The sequence below is a fragment of the Podarcis vaucheri genome, assembly GCF_965113315.1.
Source record: "Podarcis vaucheri genome assembly, chromosome: 11".
In the NCBI taxonomy this organism is placed as follows: Eukaryota; Metazoa; Chordata; class Lepidosauria; order Squamata; family Lacertidae; genus Podarcis; species Podarcis vaucheri.
In genome coordinates, this window is record NC_138749.1 from 27094046 (window position 1) to 27117954 (window position 23909).

The window sequence follows — 23909 nt, forward strand, 5'->3', positions numbered from 1 at the left end:
CACAGTCTCCCCATGAAACCTCACAGTTCTCTGCATTTTGTAATACAGTTTTCCAGACAACCCTTCAGGGAGATGTCAGGCTATTGTAACCTGATTTTTACCAAAGTACAGTGGTACCCCGGGTTACAAACACCTCAGGTTACAAACACTTCAGGTTACAGACTCTGCTAACCCAGAAATAGTACCTCGGGTTAAGAACTTTACCTCAGGATGAGAACAGAAATTGCGCAGTGGCAGCGGGAGGCCCCCATTAGCTAAAGTATTACCTCAGGTTAAGAACAGTCCTCCGGAACAAATTAAGTTCATAACCAGACGTACCACTGTAACGGAAGCTGTAGCCACTGGCATCAGTGTCCTCAGACTAGTGCCTGCACAGGCTTCTTACCCCTAATTTTTATTTTTTAATTGAGATTTTCTCTCTCACACACTTTAGTGATTATTTGGTCGGGGGTTGGCTGCTGCTTTTTGGTCTCTGTTTTATTTGCTTAGTGGTGTGTGAGTGTTTCGCCTGTTTTTTGGGAAAGGAGCTCTGAACAGTGAAATGAACTGGTTGTGCTGTCACCAAGATGATCTAAGATTTCCAAATGTGCAGCTAGGCCCAACCAGATCGGGGCCCTCTGTGGCAGCTAACAAGGCTGTGTGCTGTTTGTCCCCAGACTGATGCGCCCTCAGCTCTTCTCCTCACCCCACTTCTGTGGACACAATGAATAAGGCACAGGAGGTCATTATAAAATACCTGGATCTATGATTTCCTCACGGCACATTTTGTTTACATATGAAGAAGAAAAATGTGAAGGAGTAATTTCAAATGAAATAGAGATTAGTCTTAAAATTCAAAACTGTGGGTTTTTTCAGTACTGTACCAGTGCCTCCTTTCATTTGATTTGACAGCAAAAGAAGTCTTAGAGAGCTGAGAAGTTGTTTTTTAAAAGAAAAATATGAAAAAGCTATTATTTGCTGTAAGAACACAGGAGGAGATATTTTACCTCAAAAGATTGCTAAGGAGATTGTTATGGGTTTATATTTTTAGCCCAAAATATTTGAAAATCCCTACCTCTTAAATGCCTCTTGCGTTATTTTGGTTTAAGATTAATGTTGAAAATATGCATCTGTTTTAAAAGCAGACATTCCCATCTTTGGGTTTTATTGTTGTTGCCTGCTCATGTTTCCACATGTGCGTGTGCATGCATGTGGATAGTGCCATTTTAGCTAAGTAAGGAGTGGCACTCAGAGTACTGAATCTGCCATTTGTATAGATGATGACGTGTGTGTGTGTGTGTTTGTGAAGAATTCACTTAACCTTGTTTTCCCCAGAAAAGACAATTGCATGAGAACTCGTCCCATGAGAAATGTTGATGGAGATTATAACTTGCATGGCTATTCCGTTATTCCTTTATTTCTAGACTAATGTTTCAAATTGGGTCCTGAGTCTGCCAGATCCCTACCATATATAAAGACCTTTGATCAAGTTAAAAAATTGTGGCAAGCAGGAACCAGCCCAGCCCAGTCGCAAAATATTTCAAGCTGAGAATGGGGACCTGCTGGCAGTATTGCTACGGTACTTACAGTGATAGAGATGAGATCAGGCCTTTTGGTAGGGGCAAGGCAAGCTGTTCACAATTAAAATGACAAAGGTCTGATGATGGGCATCAAGAGAGAGACAGGTGCTTATATAGTCCATTGGTTTTAGTTGCCACCCATGCGCTCAACTCTTGCCTGTGGGGCTATGGGTTAAAAAACCCACCTTTCAGGGCACCTCAAACTTTTGGAGTGGGGCCATAGCTCTGTAGAGCTCATGCTTTATGTGCAAAAGGTCTCACGTTTAATCTCCCTTGAAAAGGTATCAGGTAAGAGGTGAAGTTAAAGAGTAGGCAATGGCAGAACAGATAGCTGAACAGTCATCTTGTTGTAAGCCAAAAATGGCTTATCCTCTGAGTTACGCCAATAAAACTCAGAGACTAGAGGAGTTAGGAGTCCATTGTTGTTTATTGCAAAGCAATAGGTTACAGTCAAATCTTTTCACAAAACTGCAACCTCGCCCAAGAGTCCCGGGCAGGAGTATTTATAAGTTTCAAAAAAAGCATTTCAATTTCCACCAATCATATACATCATTACCTCATTTCATGTTTAATACACATGCGCAATAAGCACTGCTAACTAAACTTTGATTCTCACCGTGATCTGTTACATTATGTTAGTATGCATGTTGGGAACCTGTGTGACGTGTAGCCAATTGCACCATGTATCAACTTATGTTCTAGTTTATAAGCTGTATCTTTGTGATTTACGTATTAGCTGTCCTTCTGTCCCAGTAGGGGACGGCATCTTGCAAAATCATGTTTCTTAAAGCAACAGGTTACCACAACTTCTCTATTTGAGGCATATTCAAGGATTTATAGGGGTTGACATTATCACATTCATTATGGCCTTTTGGGCCACTACCACAATCTAACTATCAGGAAGCTTCGAATGTTTGAAACAGAAGCTACCCAAACAAAGTCATGCCCCACTTTTGTGTTGGGGGCTAGGTAATTGGCACACTGCCGTCAAAGAGCTAGGAGCTGGTCTTTTGCTTTTTTAATGGAGAAACTCAACTGACAGGTTTTGCTTCCAGAGGCTGGAGCATCACATTACATAGATACATGTGTATATATGTTAATAATACCTTCAGTTTGGGTACAACTGATGATATAGTAATTTAGAGGCACAAATTTTTGCAAAAGCCACAAAAAATCAGCTGGCAGTGAATAAAGTAGAAGACATGGGTAAAAAAATGTGCCCCAGGAAGTATCAATTCTTTTTTATATATATAATGGGGTTGTTTTTCCAAACTTGAATTTTTTGTGGCTTATTTAGAATTTTGGCAATGCTGCTGCTGGACGATCATTTCACCAAATGGCTAACGGCTTAACTCCTTGCCAACCAGCCAGAATCCCCCTAGGCTCCCTTAGCAAAATAAAAGCACATTATAACACTGGGGAAACATGAGAAACTGATTGAAGAGGAAATGATTTATTATAAATAGTAAAGGTCTCAAGTTGCCACTCGTATTTATCAAGGACCCTGAAATAGTTATCTAGATTAATTTGCATTCAAAGTATGTCTGCAAGGAACAGCTTCCAGCAACTCATTTAAATGAGTTCTAAATTACAATAGAAATACCACCAAAATTACATTTTTCTTGGCTTACTGTAACCCTAAAGCTCATTTGGAAGCACCTGCAAACAGTGTTGGTTGCCAAAAAAAGAAGGCAGGATTCAATTTCATTCGACATAATAAATTTTGTAAAATACAGAATTTTAAACTTTTACAGAACAAAGAACTTCTTGTAACTACGGCTGATTATAATTATGGGTAGTTCTGCGCCACTGAGGTGCTTTGGAATGTCCATTGTTTAACCTGGAAGCAATTTTAACTAAGACAGAATGTTAAAGTTGCCCGAGATTATAGAGAGAAGAATTAAAAAAGGAAAAGGAAAAAGAAGACACAGTGGCTTAAAAACGGATTTTTTTCTACTGGGAATCAGCACTGCCTCCACCCGACCAAATAGAGTTATATAGGTAGTAGTTTCCTAAGTAAAAATGAATTTAGGCCCTAAGGGAACTGTAAAAATCCAGAGGAAGGTGCAGATAATTTTCTCGGAAAGGTAATGCCCTATGTGCTGTTGAAATTCAGTATTTCAAGAAAAAAAATAGTTTCATAAAAGCCCTGCGAGATAAATTAACTTCATTGATCTGGTCAAAGCCACCCAGCAAACTTCACAGGAAAGGCAAAAACAAAAATCCCAGATGTATGTTTGCTATCCAAAGTGGTTTGCTCTAAAGTGGACAGAGGCTGAGAGTTTAATAAGTTTCAGAGAAGGGACTGAAACATCTTGTTCAAATAACCAGTCTGGTAAGAATTCCCCGCCCACCCTCGCCCCGACGACTTGAGCTTCCTCAAAGTGTAGCCAGGTGTTTACAGCATAGTCTGCTAAGAAAGAAAAAGGACTTTGTACTGCGGAAAGGAGCTTTTCCTTATGCACCAGCTGTGCTGGAGTGTCATATTTTTAATGGCTACTGCACGACTTTCACTATGTATGTGCGACGCATGAAGCACTGCTTTGACAAAAGACATACTGAAGTAAATTATGCCAAAGGAACATTGCCTGGTAAACTCCATCGTGCTAACCATGGTGGCTTAAATTACCAAGCTCAAACTTCTTTGAAAGCAAAACCGCTCTTGTCTGATCTTATGCTATAGTTAAGATGGGTATTTCTGTACTCCCACTTGCATGAGTCAGGCTGTCCCAGGAAACTACCTATGTACAGTATTTCATAATGTACAATTCTGGACCTCTGTGAAAAGGTCGTTTCAGATTCAGGGTAAGGTTGCCTGCATTTTTCCTATTACTGGGTGCACACAGCACCCCCAACTTGTTCAGCTTTTGGCGATGCTTCCTAAAGACATCTGCTTGACACTATTTCAGATGCTCTGTCCCTGTGACAGACTGCAGGAGCTGACTTTCTTTCCTCCACATAAGTTTTAGCTAGATCCTTTTCTTGCCCCCACATTCCCTTGCACCTGTTTGTTACTTTCCTTAGGGAGTAGACAGGACCCCCACGGTGGGGAAAATACCTGCAGGTTTGCAGGGAGGGGGCGGAATCTGTTGTCTTACCAGATTAAATGAGTTCAAAGGAACCCATGTTAAAATAACAAACTAGTTTCTGAAAGCAGGCATTTGTCTGGCTCTCCAGGTTTTAGGTTTATGATTTAGGTCCCACAGGTAAACACGGGCCATCTCCATTGGTGCATGGGGCCACTGAATTCTGCCCAATCCCCAAAGACGTCAGAACCATCCCCACTGCAGACTCCTACACCATTTGAGATGGTATATCTTTTCATGTAAGTCAAGAAACTCAGTTATTTTTCTCCTCCAATTTGCTTCCAATGCACAGAAGGCAACTATAGTGACTCAACATTTTAATTAATTAATTAATTAATTTTTATTATTGAATTTGTTAGTTGCTTTATCTTGCCCAAAGCGACTTACAACCAACCAAAAAATACCAACACAGATACAATAAAACAAAGGGGGGGGCACATTTAAAAAATCTCACCCACTTCTGCCTTCTTGCTATCTCCTATATTTTCCAAATCTCACTCACCTCTGACACCCACAAGGCAGGAAAAACTACTACTTTACGTATAACTTCCTTCCACCACTTTTCTACTTCTTTCACTTTCTCCGCTGCAAAAGTTGGGTCTTTAAGAATGTACCACCTCACAATTCCATCCTAGGCAACTCTCTACATTTGTCCTCTTCCCTCTATCTCTGCTGTATTAAGTATTTGTGCCAGCAACGTGTGGGTGGGTCAACCTGTGTAATGTACTATTAACCCTCTCTATTCTGTATGTTCCTGTAATGGCATTTCAAGCTGCAAAGTTGTTTTTGTTGTTTCTAAGTAAATTAATGTTGGCATTTATTACCTTTAAACCTTTACTCTTTTCAGAAATAAATAATTCAACTGAAACAATGGTGTGGTTATTTGCTAGCTCTCTGGAGCAAATACACCAAGGCTGGTTCTTTACCGAAGGCCTTGCACAGTTCAGCTGTCCTGCTCAAGTTGTTGTTTTTTTGTACCAGTGTAGGAGATACCAAGCAGTACCAGTATAAAAGAGACCGGCCCTTTACAAGAGTACCTGGTTACCATATTGGACAGCTTTGGACGGGGTGGGGTGGGGAAAGCAGGTGCTGTCATTGGTTCCACTGAAAAAAATCCTTTTAGTCAAGGAATGCTGGTACTTCCAAGTAAAAAAGGCAAGCCATAAACAGTTTCAATTCAGACAAATTTTTGAAAGTGTGTTGAATATGACTTCCCTTATTTTATGTCCAGAACTCAAATTGTGAGACAATTCTGAACCACATATCTTTGAAACATGCATAGTACAGTGGTACCTCTGGATATGAATGGGAATCCGTTCTGGAGCCCCGTTCGCATCCAGAAGTAAATGTAACTAGCAATGGCATGTCTGCGCGCGTCGCTTTTCGCCGCTTCTGCGCATGACGTCATTTTGAGCGTCTGCGCAAGCGGCGAAACCTGGAAATAATGCGCTCTGTTACTTCTGGGTTGCTGCAGAGCGCAACTCGAACGCACTCAACTTGAAGCATATTCAACCCAATATATGACTGTACTGGGCACTTATATCAAATGAAAAGGGAATTGAAGATGTCAACCTCTGGAAACCCTGAAAGTGATTTGGCCAGTGACGCACTCCTTAGTTACACCTCCTTTGGATTACTGTAATAATGCGTTCTATGTGAGGCTTCCTTTGAAAAGTGCTCAGAAACTTGTTTTTAATATTACAGTATTATTTTTAAGTGTGTGTGTGTTCCTAACAATGTTTAATTTTATTTTTAAAAAATTGCTTCTTTTCTATGTTTTCAGCTGTTCTTATTTTTATCTGTAAGGTGACTTGAGTTTATGTCAAGGAAAAAGGTGGGGCATAAATAAATATCTACTACTATTACTGAAGCTGGAGCTGGAAGAGACCTGAAATTAATTGCAATCTTTGAATATTTCCTACTTAATTTATTTAAAAGGCAAATCTGGCACAACAATTTCATCATAGACCACTTCCATGGAAACAATGCTAAAGGTTCACTCTTGCAAAGGTCTTGGACTTGGGGCTGGGGAAGGAGGGCAGAGAGCAAGATGGCAAAAGTAACTCTGAAACAGATTATCTTACAAATTCTGACTGCAGATCTCCAAAAGGTTTCCCTTGTCTTTCTTTCACAGAATTGCATGTATCCCTGGTGACTTGGAAATACAAAATTCTGTTTTCTTTTTCTCAGCATACCATCCCAGGAATAAATACCGTTTTTTTCTATTTCAGCATTCTCTTAAGGTGATGCTGGAGTCCGAGAGTTGATGGAAAATAAGTTAGTTGGAGAGCTACAGGCAAATGAACCATCAGTCTAAAATACACCTATAATCCTAGGTTTGTCTCTTATTTTAATGGTCTGGATAGTTTTCAGGATAAAATATTATTTGCTAATAGTAGTAAAAGTAACAAAGAACTAATTACAATCTCACATTGAAATAAGAGTGCTGTAGTTCCAACATTACAGAAACATAATGAGCACCTGCATGAAAGATCTGTAGCAGCAGAAGTGCTATCTTCTCAAGATGAAGCAAGCAGCTACACCCCTTCTAATTAACTTTATTTTACTGATCAGGCGATGACTTCCATCTTACTATATATTGCTATTAGTGAAATTTTCTAGACGTATTCTGTTTGGATCTTCTGGATGTCTTAAAGCAATGCCATTTCGTAGCAGAAGTTCAATATAAGGAGCCCAGAATGAAGTGGTGATTGATACATATGGATCATGTGGTGTGTTACTAAATTTGTGGATAAGGCTCTGAAAATGAGAATGACATTTAGAAAACAATGTTAGCTTTGATCGGCCAGACGTAGTGGCTGCATGTGCATGCAATGCTAAACGATGGTTTAGTGCTACCTGCACAAGCAGAGATGAGTTTGAACAAAGCCTTCACTTTCAGAGAACAGAACTGTAGAATTGGAAGGGATCCCAAGCGCCATGTAGTCTGACCCTCTGCGATGAACAGAATCCCAGTTTACTGTAACCTTTCCTTCCTGAGTTAATGCAAATGCACTCAAGGGTTGCAGACAGCTTCCTTTCTGTTGCTACTGTGCATAACTAGACATGCCTGTGCCCAGCCCATTGTTATCATCTAGCCCAAGGGGATTCCACACAAAAAGCTGCTCTTCACTAGGGACCAGGAAAATACCTTTGTCTAAGGCTGGTTTTGCATTTAGGTGTCTGTGCTCAAGTAGAGAGCAAGATGGAAGAATAAGATGGAAGGCAGCTTTCCATGTACGTTGAGCTCAATCCATTTAGATTTCCAGAGGTCATAATAACCATTGGGAATTGGACCCAGAAGACAACAGGGCATGATTGGCTAGCCTATGGCCCTCCAGATGTTGTTGGACTCCTATCAACCCCAACTGTAGCATGGGTGGGAGTTGAATAGAGGGGAGGGGGAAGTTTCAGGCAAGATGAGGAGGCCCTATGGGTCGCATCTGGCCCCCAAAACAGCATGACCAAACCATTCACCAATCCCTGGAGTAATTATTTAGGTACTTATCCATCCCAGTCTTTACCTGCAGCAAACACAACAAATGTTCTTACCTCTAAAATTTCATGTAATGATATTAGTTGTACATCTGGCTTTTCAGATGAATGCTACAGGAAACAAAACAAAAGATTTATGTCATGTTTAAGGCATGCACTTTAACAAAGGGAGGGAAGTTTTAAAGATAAGTTGTTTTGAATGCATTTCTCTTCTTTTGAACTTGAAAAAACGAATTTGTGCAAAAGTAGTTGAGCAAGAATGTCAGTGAGATTGCGCATTTGAATGTGATAAGTGATGAAATAAGGATGCATCCTCACTCAAATGGCACATGTAAGTGGACATCTGATCTACATTCACAGTTCCTCATTCACCAGGTCACAAAAATACAGAAGTCTGTTTACATGCACGGACTTGCAACAATTTACAATAGCACAGTACATCACACTAAACCAGGGCTGGGAACCTCAGGCTCCAAACCTCTCCCCAGGTTACAACCTCCTTCCCAGGTGACAGTCCCTCTCCACACCTTCCGCAGTGTTTCTTCCTAGCTGGAATGCATCTTTGAACTTATTTGCCTGGATGAAGAGATGGGTGTGCTGGAAACTCAGACCTTTGCATAATTGGAATATAGCCGACTATATAAATATGAGAGTCACACCTGTTGCTCCATCCACTCTTGGCTCTGGCCCTGACCATTTTACCTCTGGTCACACTCACTGGCATGCAACCCTCAGAAGGATACACACAAGAGAAAGTTTTCTATCCTGCAGTAAAGAATGGTTTAGTGTGATGTGCATGAGCTGAAACAAATCTGACCAAGCCATGGGCTCTTTACTTCCCTTTCCTGTGTGATCAGAAGGACTTCAGCAGTGTTAACCTTCAGTTTCAATTAATCGTGGTTTCTTGGTGTCTGCAAACCGGGAACTGTGGTTCGTAACAAACTGGCTCAGTTTCACAACGAGCCATATTGAAACCATTATTACTCTAGCTGACATGTTAAATTAACCAGAGACTGTAATAAGCCATGATCCTTGGTTTGAATACAACAACAAGCAGAGATGCAGTGAAAACAAAAGCAGAAACTGCCAAAGTCCTCTTCAGCGCTATGTGGGTACAACCTTGAGTCTCACATAGGCCAGTTCCTGCTTGCACATATAATGCTAAACCATGGTTCTGCATGATATGCAAATGTGACACAACAGCATTACAAAACACAAGGATAACATCCACAAAATTGTGATTCTTGTATGCACCACTTATTTTTTAGCCCTTTCGTTTTGAAGTACTTGGTTATTTACATTCAGTATATACCGCCCAACAACAGAAGTTCTCTGGGCAGTTCACAAGTACTTGGCATCCTCCAATCTTGGCAATTTCAAAGTGTCATTTACAAATGGGTATTGATGATCATTTGTAAATGTATGGGAGGAAGACAAAGATTCTCTGTGTTGTCAGGTTCCCGTTTCTCCCCTAATCTTGGCTGCTTTTAAATTATATTTGCATTCAACTGTCGAGTTAACTAGGTAGCTTAAAAACATTTTCCAAAGAAAATATAAATATGCATCTTTCCTCAGACACAAGTTTCAGCTTACTACAAAAAGATACCATTTCTTTCAGGAAAATATCTAAGTGGGTATGAGATGAATGCTCAGTATTTATTTTATATAATATCCACTTTTCTTAAAACACTATAGAAACCAAAATTGCACAGGCCCAGTTGTACAATCTTTAAAGTGAAAATAGAGAGGATGACTTCAAAAGCTTTGCCAGCTATGGCCACCGGGGGGGGGGTATAGCAAGCACTCTGCTCTCAATTATATCTCAGAATGGGACTGAAGATACCACAACCTATAAGCTGCTGGGTGACACAGATTCCAGCAAGAGTTTTAAGAAGGATGTAGAGAAGCACCAGTTTCTATGGCCTGCAAGACTTAAAGGGGAGAGGGAAACTGACACCACAAAGGCGAGAAGCATAGGGAACTGAAAAGAAGGAAGCTAAGAATGGAGAAATGGCTAAAACCAGGGATACCGAAAGAGTAGAAGGTGGGCAATTTGGGAAAATTTAGGCTAGGAGAATTAGGCTCAGAGACTGAAGGTGAGCTCAAAAATTGTGTGAGTGCATCTAGCGACAGCAGGGCTTCAGACAGCAATGCTCTCAATTATATATCGGAATGGGACTGCTGGGGCATTAAAGCTGAATTAAAAGCACAGCATTTGAACTTTCATGATTGCTTTTCATTATGACAGTATAAAAAGGTAAAAGTAAAGGACCCCTGGACAGTTAAGTCCAGTCAAAGGCGACTATGGGGTTGCAGCACTCATCTCGCTTTCAGGCCGAGGGAGCTGGCGTTTGTCCACAGACAGCTTTCCAGGTCATGTGGCCAGAATGACTAAACCGCTTCTGGAGCAACGGAACACTGTGACAGAAACCAGAGTGCACAGAAACAGTTTACCTTTCTGCCACAGCAGTACCTATTTATCTACTTGCACTGGCATGCTTTCGAACTGCTAGGTTGGCAGGAACTGGGACAGAGCAACAGGCGCTCACTCCATTGAAGGGATTTGAACCGCTGACCTTCTGATCGGCAAGCCCAAGAGGCCCAGTGGTTTAGACCACAGCGCCACCCACATCAGAGACTTCTTAGCTTAATATTAATGTGAAAATGACCATACTCTTTTCTTTCTTGTAGTTCCATCATCAGGGAGAGGAAAATGTTCTTCAAGGAACTCGCCCAGAGCAGTCAAGATCTTATCCTTATACGTTTTTATTTTCAGCATTTTGGTTTTGATTTCTTGAAAGGCTCTAAGGTGTTAAAAAAAAAGGTGAATTGTAATAGTCTTTTTTTAAAAAGTGATAAACTTGCAAACAAAAATTATTATCCACACCAAAGACTTTAATTATGCAATTCGCTTAGTAAAAAAGGTAAAGGTACCCCTGCCCGTACAGGCCAGTCGTGTCCGACTGTAGGGTTGTGCGCCCATCTCATTTAAGAGGTAGAATGATTCTAATTTCTATAGTTTCCCGCTCCTAAAACTGCAAAACATTAAGAATACCTTTCTTCAGAAAACTCTACAACTTGATTGCGATTTTCTTCCTCTGTTTGATTGAGGCAGTCCATTAGCTGTTGCTGTTCCTCCAACCATTGCTGTTCCCTTTAAACAGATGTGGGGAGAACAGTAGACAAATACACATTAGTTTTGTAGAACTGCCAAATCAGTTCCAGGATAATACTGAATCCAGCACATACCTTACTAAGTCTTGCTTCAATTTTTCGTTCTTTGCTTGAATTGTCGATAGCACCATTTCAAGATCCTGGTCTACTTCCTGCAACTGAAAAGATAAGTGTGCTCTTTATAGAAATGTAGTTCTTTAAAAATATATGCACTGTGGTGCTCTGTGCATTTGTATGCCTTATATTTCAGTACTATACTATCTGTATGCTTAAATACGAACACAGAAAAGTAGGTACTCATCCACCTTTTTCTTTTTTTAAAAAAAAAATTATTAAGAATTTAATCATTACAAAAAGAAGAAAAAGATTTAAACAAAGCAAAACAATACAATACATAAGAAACAAAAAAAGGAAAATAACACTGCTTATCTTAACAAAACAAAACCAAAAACAATTAAAAACACATCCAATATTTTCATATCTTGTCTTTCATTTACTTGTTTCGACGACCTCCTCACACCTCCCTTTTTTGTATTCTAGTTCAATTAGCTATTTCAGCAAATCCTTTCCATCTTTCTCAGTTTTTGTCCTATAATTTATCTTAACACAATCTAACCTTATTTTTCCCCCCTTTGGCCCATTAACAGTCTATTTTTACTTAATTCTTTGTAACATTTCTGCTAAAGCCATATAACTTCATTCCAGCATCCTTCTAACATTCATTAATTTTACAGTGTTTCTGTAAATAGTCTTTAAATTTTTTCCAATCTTCTTCCACCGACTCTTCTCCCTGGTCTCGGATTCTGCCAGTCATTTCCGCCAGTTCCATGTAGTCCATCAACTTCATCTGCCATTCTTCCTGGGTGGGTAAATCTTGTGTCTTCCAATACTTTGCGATAAGTATTCTTGCTGCTGTTGTAGCATACTGTCAGGAAACTGACATCAGAGCAACAGGCGAAGGAGAGGCACTCTGATTCTGCAGGGGAAGGAACAAGCACTAGGGGGAGACGCAGCTTGATGGAGGGGGAAGGAAATCAGCGTAACACCAAGGAACCAGGAGAGCAAATGGGAGAAGAGGTGGAAGGGCTCAGGGATTCTTCCTTGGAAGTCAGTGAGGAGAGCCCTGGTCCTCCACTACCCACGCCCTTCTTGCGCAGGAGACTCCCGCGCAATGAGAGGCGGAGACAATTGGGAGTTTATTTGAGAAAATAAAATGTATACAACTGCATAGAATGAAGGCTCTAATCTATTTTTAACAGATTTTCCAGGACTATTTAAATTCTCTTTTTCAGATGCAACATCCTTGTTAAATTCTCAGTAAAAATGAATGTGCTGGATCATGTAGTGTGATTTATAATTTACGAAACCACATACCAAGCAATCTTGATCCATAGGGCCATGCAGACTGATTAGCACCTAAGACTATGTGTCCCTCAGTGGACGTAGGGTTACGTAGGTGTAATGGTCCTAGGGGTTGCTTGTGTGTAAATCAACGCCACCCTTGGCTGGTTGCCTGAATGAACCCTTTCTGTCTGGACAGTCATGCGCCTAGTCTCCGCCTACTTTCCCTGCGTGGAAGCCTTCTGTGCAGGGAGGGTGTGGGCATCGAAGGACCCGTGCTCTCCCCACTGGTTCCCGGCAAGGAGTCTTGGAGCCACCTCGCCGATTCCCCCATCTGCCCCCCTTCTCCACTGGTGTTACGCTGATTTCCTTCCCCAGAAGATGTGCTGCTTCTCTCCCTCCCGGGACGCTCTCCGGAATCCCTCTGGAGCCCTCCCTCTCCCTCTGGCTCCGATGGCAGTTCTCTGACAGTAGGGTTAAGCAGAGCAGTGTCAGTTGTTTTCATAAAAATCAATTAAAAACATTATGATCTATATGCCTTTTGTACAATTTTACAGATTTAAAATGTATCTTGATAATAAAAATGTTAATGCTTCTCTTATCATGGAGTCAGTTCTACACACATACACAAGAATGAGAACTTTTTAAAGCCAATTAAGATTTTTTTAAGCCAATTGTCCAGAAAGCAGAATGTCAAATCAAACATGATATAAGAGGTGCAACATTTTCTCAAGGCAAAGATGTTAGCCAGTCATTTTGTTGAAACAAAATATGTATTAGCATGTCTGCTTCCATGACCTTTCTAATGAGAGGTGGAATAAAATTGCTGAGAAGTATCCAAATCCAGAGAAAGGAAGGCAAAGAAGTTGTTTTTAAACCAAAAACTTTATAATTTGAATGTGAATTCATTTACTAGGTACAGTATAATTGCTTATTTTAGCAGAGGAGCCACAATAATCTTCCAAGCTAATGTTGCATAGCAATTCTTCAACCCTTATATTGAAATCCTATCACTAACACATTCTAGGTTTCCTTGTTAGCCCCAGATCTGGAAGAATTAAAGAGTAATATTTGCAGATGCTATTGCTATAAAACTTAGAGGAGTATTATGGACTGATGTCAAATGTATAACTTAGTTAAGATGTTTTAGGCAGGCCTAAACATAACTGAGTGAAATGTAATTCACAATCGGCATGTTATAACTACTAGTGCCTGCTTACCTAAATGACAGGAGAGTTGTCACAGCTAATGGCCAGGATGATGGGTCACAAGCTGTACAGACCTAACATTAGGTGAATTTGGGACATATAGAATCATAAAATTGTAGAGATGGAAGTGACCCCAAGGGTCATCTAGTCCAACCCCATCCGATGCAGGAATCACAGCTAAAAAAATCCCTGGCAGATGGCCATCCAACCTCTGTTTAAAAACCTTCAATGAAGAAGAGTCCTTTACCTTCAGAGGCAGTCCATTCCACTGTCAAACAGCTCTTATTGTCAAAAAATTCTTCCTAATGTTTATTCAGAATTTTTATCCTGTATTTTTATGTTGTGAACCGCCCTGAGATCTGCAGATGAAGGGTGGTATATGTTAAGTTGTGGGTGAACATATCAGACGATACAGTGATTCTTCAAAGAGCTCTTGTTTATTCACAGGCCAGAACTGAACTGAAGGGTTCAGCCAGCCTGCTTATATGGAGCTCCACTAGAACACAACAGTAACCATTTTCTGTAACTATCCAATCACTGAACGTCACTTTTGATCCCTTATTTGCATATGTGGATCTGAGTGAAAACTATCTACAGTATCCCCCTGCTGGCCCAGGGTGAGAACTTCAGTACATAACAGTATATAAATCTTAGGGAAAGCTAGTGTACAGGTAACTTGCATCTTACACGAGGGTTTGGTTCCAGAGGTATCCACAAAAACACATAAAGCCAGGAACCCCAGAACCGCCTCCCCCCCCCGCAAGGTGGAGGGCTGTGTACCTGGCTCTAGGGAGGTGGTGCAAAGGTCCTGCCACCTTCCCAAAGCCCTGTAAGTGGGATGTTGCCAGAGCCCTTGCACTGCCAGGTAAGCCTTCAACCACAGCTTTGCACAGGTGGGGGGGGGGATAAATATATGGAGAGTGGGTTTCCCCTGCTCTCCATTTATTTATTTATCTAACCCCCACCAGCACAAAGCTGCAATCACATAAGTAAAATAAATGTTAAGATGTGAGTTATCTGTATATCTAGTTGTCTGACTAATACTTTCAAGATGTTACAACCAGCTCACCCTAATTTAATAGACATACCTGGCGTCTTCCTAATGCTGTCAGAACGTCTGGATTCACGGGAAGTACTGAAAAACACAACAAGTTGCCATACTTTTAAAAACAACACATATTCGCAAATCTCATTTCTCTGAGTGAAACAATCAGCATTAGACCCAATGCTATGATTACTACACATAACATATTACAGAGTGAGCTGAAGTCCACATAGAATGAATTCTATAAACAGCAAGCAGCATCTCATAAAAAACTTATTAGTGAATCCAAACCACTTTAAGACCAACCAGCAGCCTACAATGACCTATTGAAGGCTACAATCCTATGGTTGCAGGAAGGGTGCCCTAGGGGCTACTGAACTGTGCAGAGCTCCCTCTCTGTAGGTGGAGAGAGAGAGAGAGAGAGAGAGAGAGAGAGAGAGAGATCTATTCCAGACAGAGGTCTCATTGTGAAGACATCCCTACAGCAACAGCAAAAATGTACGGTAAGTGCTACACAGCAAATAGGGCAAAACAAAGAGCAAAAACAGCATTCTAGCAATATTTGGTGGGAAGGTGGACACACTTTCCCATTTCTCCCAGTGAGAAGGAAAATCCTTTTTTAAAAAACAAGAAACACTTAAAAACCTCAAAGGGGTGGGGGAAAGAAGGATTTACAATCCCCACCAACAGCACCTTTTGCCCACCAGTGCTATCCTAGAAGTTCGTCCACCACTATGCCTTCTGCCTGGTAGGCTTGCTCTCAGAAAGCTGTACTATAGCTGTTTACGATTTTATGAAATAAATACTATGAAATAGAGTTGGAAGGGTCATCTAGTCCAACCCGCTACAAAGCAGAAATCTTTTTGCCCAATGTGAGGCTTGAACTCAGGACCCTAAGATTTAGAGTTTCATGCTCTACTGATTGAGCTATCTCTTTAGTCTATTGTTTGTACTGAAAGAAAGATGCTTGACGGAAAAAATTAATGAAACGTTGAAAGTGCAAAAATCGATGCACAGAAAATTTACAAGAGTTATGTTTTACATGCTTAGCGTATAATGATATTATATTGGAAGTTACAGCCCTAAAGCAAATGTAACCTTTTTGTGGAAACTTCAAAGCCAGAAATAGGCTTAGCGAAAAACAATGATGGAAAAGTGCTTACATTCAAGGCTGAATGGATAAACAGATGGATACAGCCCTTCAAAGATGTCCTCAAGAGATTTAAGGCTTTCAGCAGAAGATTTTAATATATGAAGAAGTTAGCATTGGCACAACCTAGAAATGTCAATAAAATCCACTAAATATTGCTGGGGAATATCTATGTTGCCTTTAGGCCAAAAACCTCCTAAAAGGCACCTGATGTAAAATATTTTTTGAAGCTATAGAAGTTTCAGGAACTAGATGGGGAAACACCTGGGAAGCTTGTGTATATCACTGTGAGCATCATGTTAGAAGGACATAAAGGTAATACACAAGGACACAGACCACCAACTAGTGCTGAATCTTCCGGCAAACACCAGCATCCTTAAAATCTAGAGACAGGGGGCCCACAGGCTGTGTAACATATGGTGATCCTATTGGGTAACTAGCAGGAAACAACATAAAATATCACAATCAAAAGCCACAGGTCTGAGGTGCCCTGTTCTAAGTTGGGGTCTACTTGGACAGACTGAAACAAATGCAGACATTGCCAGCAATTGTTCACACAACTGTCTGTGCATAAGGGCACTAAAATAGCCAAGCCGTAGATTGAGGCCTAATAAATTCTATATTGTAACAACCCATTTGATGACGTTACTTCCATGTTCAGAGCATTACATTTGTGAAGTTTTGTAGCAGAACTTTCCTTATATTGGACCTTTTGTTTATAACGGATGGGGAATGTTTTTGGCTCCACAGTCCAGATTCTTGTGAGGAATGGCCTTGCAAGCTCAGTTTGACAGGTGAGTAGGACCACCCACCTGACATCACAATGACACCAGGTGCAGGTGCTGCTAAAATGAATTTTTCTTCATTTTAGCAGGGGTTTCAATGCAAACCATTTCCTGAATCAGGAAGGACTTTCCATAGAATCCTGCTCAGTTTGGCTGCCTGCACATCTTCCCTGATGGGAACAGGTACTCACAACCAACACAGGATTTAACTCTAACTTCCCACCCATCAGTTGATATCATGAATTATGCCAGTTGATGGGTGGATGTGGTTTGGGGGAAATTTCCTTGTGGGCCAATTTAGACCCCCTGGGAGGCCAGAGTCCCCACCCTTGGTTTATAAGATGCTCACTAGCAATACCGAAGTCACTAACACAAAATCAGCACAATTTAAACCATGTAGAGATAGTCCGACATAAGAATTAAGCACATTTTGAGCTGCATTGTAAGACTTTGCAGCCTAGTAACAATTCTGCAAGACTTTGAAACAGTATCAGTCATTACTGGATAAATAACTACTCTTTGTCTCACCAACAACATTTGCTGTTTAACTACGTCTTATCTTTGCTTAACCTAATTTGTTTAGACCGTTATGCTATACCCACTTACCTGGGACTAAGCTGCACAAGCTTTAATAGGACTTTCCATTCTAGAATTGCATGCATACAATCCTAAACATGCCTATTCAGATGCAAGTCCTATTAAGCTAAATGGAACTAACACCCAGGTAAGAGTACAGTGGTACCTTGGGTTACAAACGCTTCGGGTTACAAACACTTTGGGTTACAAACTCCGCTAACCCGGAAGTAGTACCTCGGGTTGAGAACTTTGCCCCGGATGAGAACGGAAATCGCATGCCAGGAGTGAGGCAGCAGCAGGAGGCCCCATTAGTGAAAGCGCACCTCAGGTTAAGAACGGTTTCAGGTTAAGAATGGACCTCCGGAATGAATTAAGTTCATAACCTGAGGTACCACTGTACAGTGGTACCTCGGGTTACATATGCTTCAGGTTACAGACTCCGTTAACCAAGAAATATTGCTTCAGGTTAAGAACTTTGCTTCAGGATGAGAACAGAAATTGTGGTCCGGCGGCACGGCAGCAGCAGGAAGCCTCATTAGCTAAAGTGGTGCTTCAGGTTAAGAACAGTTTCAGGTTAAGTACGGACCTCCGGAACGAATTAAGTACTTAACCCGAGTTACCACTGTATATGGGATCGTAGCCTGGGTAATGTTTTCACATGTTCTTAAAGTTGCTCTTAAGATTCACCTATAATAATACCAATCCTGCTAATTGAGCCATTATATTGCAATGTTGGTTGAATCATGTTTTGAATCATGAAGCGTGGTTCCTAGTAGTGTGACTCTCGCGCTCTCTTTTTAAGGAATTGGCCAAATGATCTACAGGATGCATTATTCCTGCAGAATTATTCTTCCTTACAATTTACACAGGATTAAAATAATATTCCTGATATTAACCTTCATCAATAATGATTGGCATTGTAGGTGCTGCAACAAATGCTTGGTTTCTTTTGGATAGACCATAATTAGAAACAGGAGGCAGAGTGCACTGCAAAGTCCATTGTGTGCAATAAGACTAGTCTTCAACCAGTTATTGTAAGTGATAGTCCATACCCAATTATATAAAAGCATGTGATATCTGAGATATTGCAAACACAAGACTGGTGCTCCAAATATTTTCTAACCTAAAAAACCTCAAAATTTGTATGTTTTCCATCTACAACATGTGTGTCATTTCTGAAAGATTGTTGTCATTGGCTGCTGTACTACAGGAGTGTCAAGATAGGCCATTTGGAAGAATAGATTTCAACAGAGAGTAAGAAAAAATAAAAGAGTTACAGCATGAAGTTGATCAAGAAACACAGAGAAGGCCTAAAATTACGGAGAATGGTACACAACAGATAACAGAAGTGGTAAGATTATACATTCCATAGAAACCAGGACACTTTGAACATTCAAGGTTTCATACCCCTTGGCTTTAAAATTCTGAAAAATATTTAGATTAAAAGCCTTACCGTCTGGTTTTCTCTTCTGCCATTGGTAAAGCTCCGCTGAAAGAGCCTTCACCCTTTTCATTAACAAGGAAAGCTGTAATACATAGCAAATATTGAAAGGTACTTTAAAAATGTTTTATTACACTTGAATAAAGAGCAGACCACTTAGAAGTACGAACTGGAACATCTAACCAAATAATGGTATATAACCACTTTCCCAACCCCATTCTCTAACAGAATATTCATCATGAGCAGAACAACACATTCTGATACAGAAAAGCACCAGAGAATATTGTCTGGCGCAGAACCTTCCCCAGTGCCAGGAGCTGCCTTTGTTCCTTGACCTGGGGCAGCCACTGCCAGTGGCACTGTGTGGTGCTTTTTCAGGCTGAGGTTCTCCATGGAGGAAAGTGCAGGATTGCAAGGGCTAAAGGAGCAGCCTATGCATCTAGCAAAGGAGAAAAGTTGTGTAAACTTTATTTATTTATTTATTTATTTATTTATTTATTGTGGAACAAGTTCCACTAATTATTGTTAGTGGAAAGGTTTCAAAGTCATAGATTCTATGATGCAGTTTCACCTATACCACAATGCACCATGCACTCAATTATGTTTCCAGCAGCCCTCTCCAAGTTTCCATTTAGCTCATGTTCAAGACTTCCTTCCATCCCCAGCCATGTGAGAACCAGGGTGGAGTGAGGAGACAAGGCCAAACACAGTTCTAGCACATGTTTAGCTGTTGTGGTATGCGCAAAGGCCTGTGTCACAACAGGTACTGTTCAAAACATTAGCAGTCACTAGTTGACACAACTATTGCATTGCTGTGTCAGCTATGTTTATGGCTCTTAGTCATGATGGATTTATATTGTGCCCTGATGTTTAAAAGCAGTACAGCCATACCTCTGGTTGCGAACGTGATCCGTGCGGAAGGCACGTTTGCAACCCGCAGCGTTCGCAGCCTGAAGCGCCGCATCTGTGCACATACATGTGTGACGCGATTCGGCGCATGTGTGTGATGTCATTTTGCACTTCTGCGCATGCGCCGAAACCCAGAAGTAACCTGTTCTGGTACTTCCGGGTTCGCCGCAGTTGGCAACCCGAAAACGCTCAACCTGCAGCGTTCGTAACCCGAGATATGACTGTATGTTAATACCAAAGGTATAATATGGGCAGAGAGGGGCATGCTATTGCCTTTGTGCAATAGCACAAAGCATATGGCAGGCGACTGCAGGAAAGCTATCTGGACTAGTAAATCCTTAGTTTGTCCTAGTTCTTCTTTGGTTATTTACTCAAATTAAAAACAGCAGCATCATTTGGGAATAATTTTTTCATTGGTAGTTATGGCTAAGCTGGTTGTTGAACCATTTTTTTTAAAAAATTAATGCATCCAAAGCATGTTTTCTTCAAGCCACTGTTGCATCTTTGAGATAAACTGGGCTAGATATCTAAATAAATGTGTACATGCATAAAAAAACTGGCTTGGAAATGTTTTAAATCTGGTCCCCCATGCATAGAAAGCTTTTTCACTGACAGTTCTGAAACTTTATCCTTACCTTGGGATCTGAATCTGAAAGTGTTTCTGTTTCTTGAAGTGTTAATCTGTTCTGACACTTGGTTATAAAGAAAGGAGAGAAATAAAATTATATTACATTGTGCTTGTTTCCCCCTTCCTTAGACCAACCAACAATTCCGAACATTTAAAAGCATTAGAACTCAAGATACTGAAGACACACCATCCAGCCAGTTATACTGTATTCTCTTTGATTTCAACTTGAGAATTTATGAACTAATGAAATTCTCTCCCTTTGAAATAAAGGAGGCCTAAAGAATAACTGACTTTGGATTGTGTATCTTAGAAGTACAACTGATGACACCAAGCAATTTTCAGCAATTTTAGGGTGCCCCTCACTTTATGGTCTTCAATAACGTCTCTTCCTCTATTGTCCTTGCATTCCTCATTGCACCCTTTGTCTTTTATAATTTTTTGACAGGTTTTCATTAATGGAGCTGTGCTGGTTAGATGTGGTAGACTGAAGGTTTTGCTTGGTCTTATATTTAATTTATTTAATTTTCCATTTTATTTATCACACATGAAAGACAAGGGAGGACTGGCATCCACAAAAGCCATTTAAAAATTCTTTCTACTTTTATCTGCATTTTACTTTTTCTAGAGATGGTGTCTGCTGTATGCTTAGGCACATGTACAAGCATTGCAAATAGAGGAATAAAATACAGCATTATTGCTATTTATTTGTTCCTGCAACTTCATTCATCACATCAACATACATCACTGCTGTAACAGTATTCATCAATAGGATATTGCTCATTACCTCTTCCATTTGTTTCCACAATTCTTCACAATCTTGTATGAGTTGTTCTTTGGCACCTTCTGAACTCAGTAATGTGCTGCTGACCATTGGGGGAACTTGCTGCTCATCTAGACTCATCGTATTTTTCTCAGCCTATGAATAACATTGTTTCCATACTTGCTTTAATCACTGATAAACAGGTGGTATAGAAATGGTTTAAAACAGCATCTCTCTCTCTCTCTCTCTCTCTCTCTCTCTCTCTCTCTCTCTCTCACACACACACACACACACAACATGAAGCACCAAAAAAAGAGAGAACAGTTTATGAGTCTGACAGTTGTATAGGACCACAGAGCCAAATAACTAACTGAAAGCTAGCAGCTGCATCATGAATGTAGAAATTATGTTTAAGCACAAGTTTGCAAGTCCAAAACAGAGCAAATAAAGTCAATGTGCCTTCCTTGAGGGCACACAGGTCTTCAGCAGTGCACAAGTTGCACACAATGACAAAAGCAATGCTTGTAAAAAGTAAGACCAAGTGATGGGATCTATTATTCCCCAGTAACCAAAAATCATCTTTAAATTTTTCATACTTATCCTTTAAGAACAAGCTTGCAACAGTTGGTGCCTTTGTTTTGTCTAAATTTGGCAGCTTGTGAAAGCATAGCTGATCAGAATTACATAGTTCTCTGATACAGCCACATGGACAGGCTTGGCCTATACAGTTTAGAAACTTCAGTATATAGTTTAAATAAAAATAAAATAGTAAAAAGCAACTCTAAATACAGAGAATTTGAGGACAGAACATAAGCATAACAGGTTTCTCAGCATACTTAACATGAGGAAATTCTATTTCCACTGAACTCAAATGCAAGGTACTATCAGTTGCAGTGGGTATCCTGAAAACATTTATGCATCTGATGAAGTGGACTCTAGTCTACAGAATGTTATGCCCTAATAAAATTGTTAGTCTTCAAGGTGTAGAACCTTTCTTGTTTCTGTGTACACACACACACACACACACACACACACAGAGTAATGTTGAATCTGTAAATAAAACCTCCATCTATGAAGTGTCTGATTTCACAAAAGTAATAGTAACATAACCTGGTTTCTATAGTGGGATGGAGACTTTTCAAAACTGAGCAAGCACCTAGCATTTTTAAGCTGGATTCTATATGTTGCTAATGATTAGAAATGTTTCAGGCAGGAATTTTTTTATTTCCAAGGACAATGCTAAAATAACAACATTAAGACTGTCTTCTTTTAATTATTTAACAGCTTTGATCATCAAAACTAGTTTACCAAAGCCAAGAAAGACTTATGAGAGGTAAAGCATTCATGTTGTTGTTGTTTAGTAGTGCCCGACTCTTCGTGACCCCATGGACCAGAGCACGCCAGGCACTCCTGTCTTCCACTGCCTCCCGCAGTTTGGTCAAATTCATGTTAGTAGCTTCGAGAACACTGTCCAACCATCTCATCCTCTGTTGTCCCCTACTCCTTGTGCCCTCAATCTTTCCCAACATCCCAGGGTCTTTTCCAGGGAGTCCAGCATTCATACAAAGTACCAAAACAAAGAATGAAAATCTTCAACAACATCCTTAACAGCAGTAAAGATTATTTTGAAACACAGTATGTAAAACACCTTAATATAAATAACGAGACAGACTTGCAATTTTGAAAATCTAGAGACCAAATTGTTTGATGTTGCCCTTAGGAACAGATCTGTGGAAACATATGGACTTGAATAAATAAAGCATTAATTCATCAATGGTACAAGCCATACACATTTGTGAGAAAGGCTGTTAAATTAAATCCCAAGGCAAGGTTCGTACCCGCTGCCTTGTGAGACATCTTCAGGAGAAGAAAAGGCTAAGGAGTAAACGCTACACAAATCCGGAATGGAGCCCCCCAAAAAGCTGGATGACAAGTTGTACATCTCTTTCTAGCAACTCCTGCAGCCAAGCTGATGTCAAATGTATTGCTTTCCTTTCCTGTGGACCACATCTGTGAGGTCCAGAGAGGGATCTTGTCATCTGGGCAGCCCAGGACCTCCACACACAGTGCCCAGGCTTGCACCCCGAGAGGTCACTCTGGTACCGTTAACACAGCAAAAACAACACGGGGGGGGGGACAGTTACGAGTTACCGGTTTCTGCAGCCACAGCAGGCGCTGTGATTCTCCAGTGGTTTGACTTCACCCCCGGAAGCGCACTCCATTGTTTCTCTCTAGACAATGGATGCCAACAACAACAACAACCCTCACCTTAAACGCCTTCCCCAGTAAAACCAGTTGCTAACCAGAACCTTCAGAAGCGTCCCTTTGGACCAAACCAGTCCAGCGTCTGGTTTCCCCCAGTGGCCCGCCAGGTTCCCCTGGGAAGCCCACCCGTGGGACCTGAGGGCAACCGCCCTCCTCTAGGCGCTGCTGCCCAGAGACGGGCATTCAGCCACATCTGTCTCTAGTGGAGGAGGAGAAAACAAGCTCCAGCCTCACGACCCCTGACGCCTCCACGGAAGAAAAGGATGCCTCCCTGACGGAGGCTCGCCCAGACCCAGCAGCCGATGGCCGCCCACTCCTGACATTACCATGGCGATTTGCCGGTGCCGCCGCCGACCTTCTTCTTCCCCTCGGCTCGGTCCGAGTCGCCTCGCTCTGCATTCCGAACCTGCGCGGGCTGCGCTCTCATTGGCTGTCGGCGAGGGTCGCGGGCGGCGCGCTCCCAAGCGCGTCACTACCCAGCGCCGGG

General features: G+C 41.0%; 1 protein-coding gene across 3 annotated transcripts; it reads right to left on the reverse strand.

The window, feature by feature from the left end:
• Nucleotides 1–534: 534 nt before the first annotated feature.
• On the reverse strand, nucleotides 535–23851 carry CENPK (centromere protein K). 3 transcript variants are annotated; one of them, XM_082242239.1, is made up of 10 exons: nucleotides 23749–23851; nucleotides 21182–21313; nucleotides 20405–20461; nucleotides 18873–18945; nucleotides 14952–14998; nucleotides 11390–11472; nucleotides 11196–11294; nucleotides 10815–10944; nucleotides 8198–8251; nucleotides 535–7405 (listed from the first exon to the last, which is right to left on the reverse strand). In XM_082242239.1, the coding sequence occupies exons 1-10, from the start codon at nucleotides 23749–23751 to the stop codon at nucleotides 7238–7240; spliced, it is 846 nt and encodes a 281-aa protein (XP_082098365.1). In that variant the 5' UTR covers nucleotides 23752–23851; the 3' UTR covers nucleotides 535–7237. The 3 variants fall into 3 exon arrangements, with proteins under 3 accessions (XP_082098365.1, XP_082098367.1, XP_082098366.1); XM_082242241.1 differs by lacking the exon at nucleotides 23749–23851 and adding an exon at nucleotides 23426–23728; XM_082242240.1 differs by lacking the exon at nucleotides 23749–23851 and adding an exon at nucleotides 23309–23466.
• Nucleotides 23852–23909: the final 58 nt, after the last annotated feature.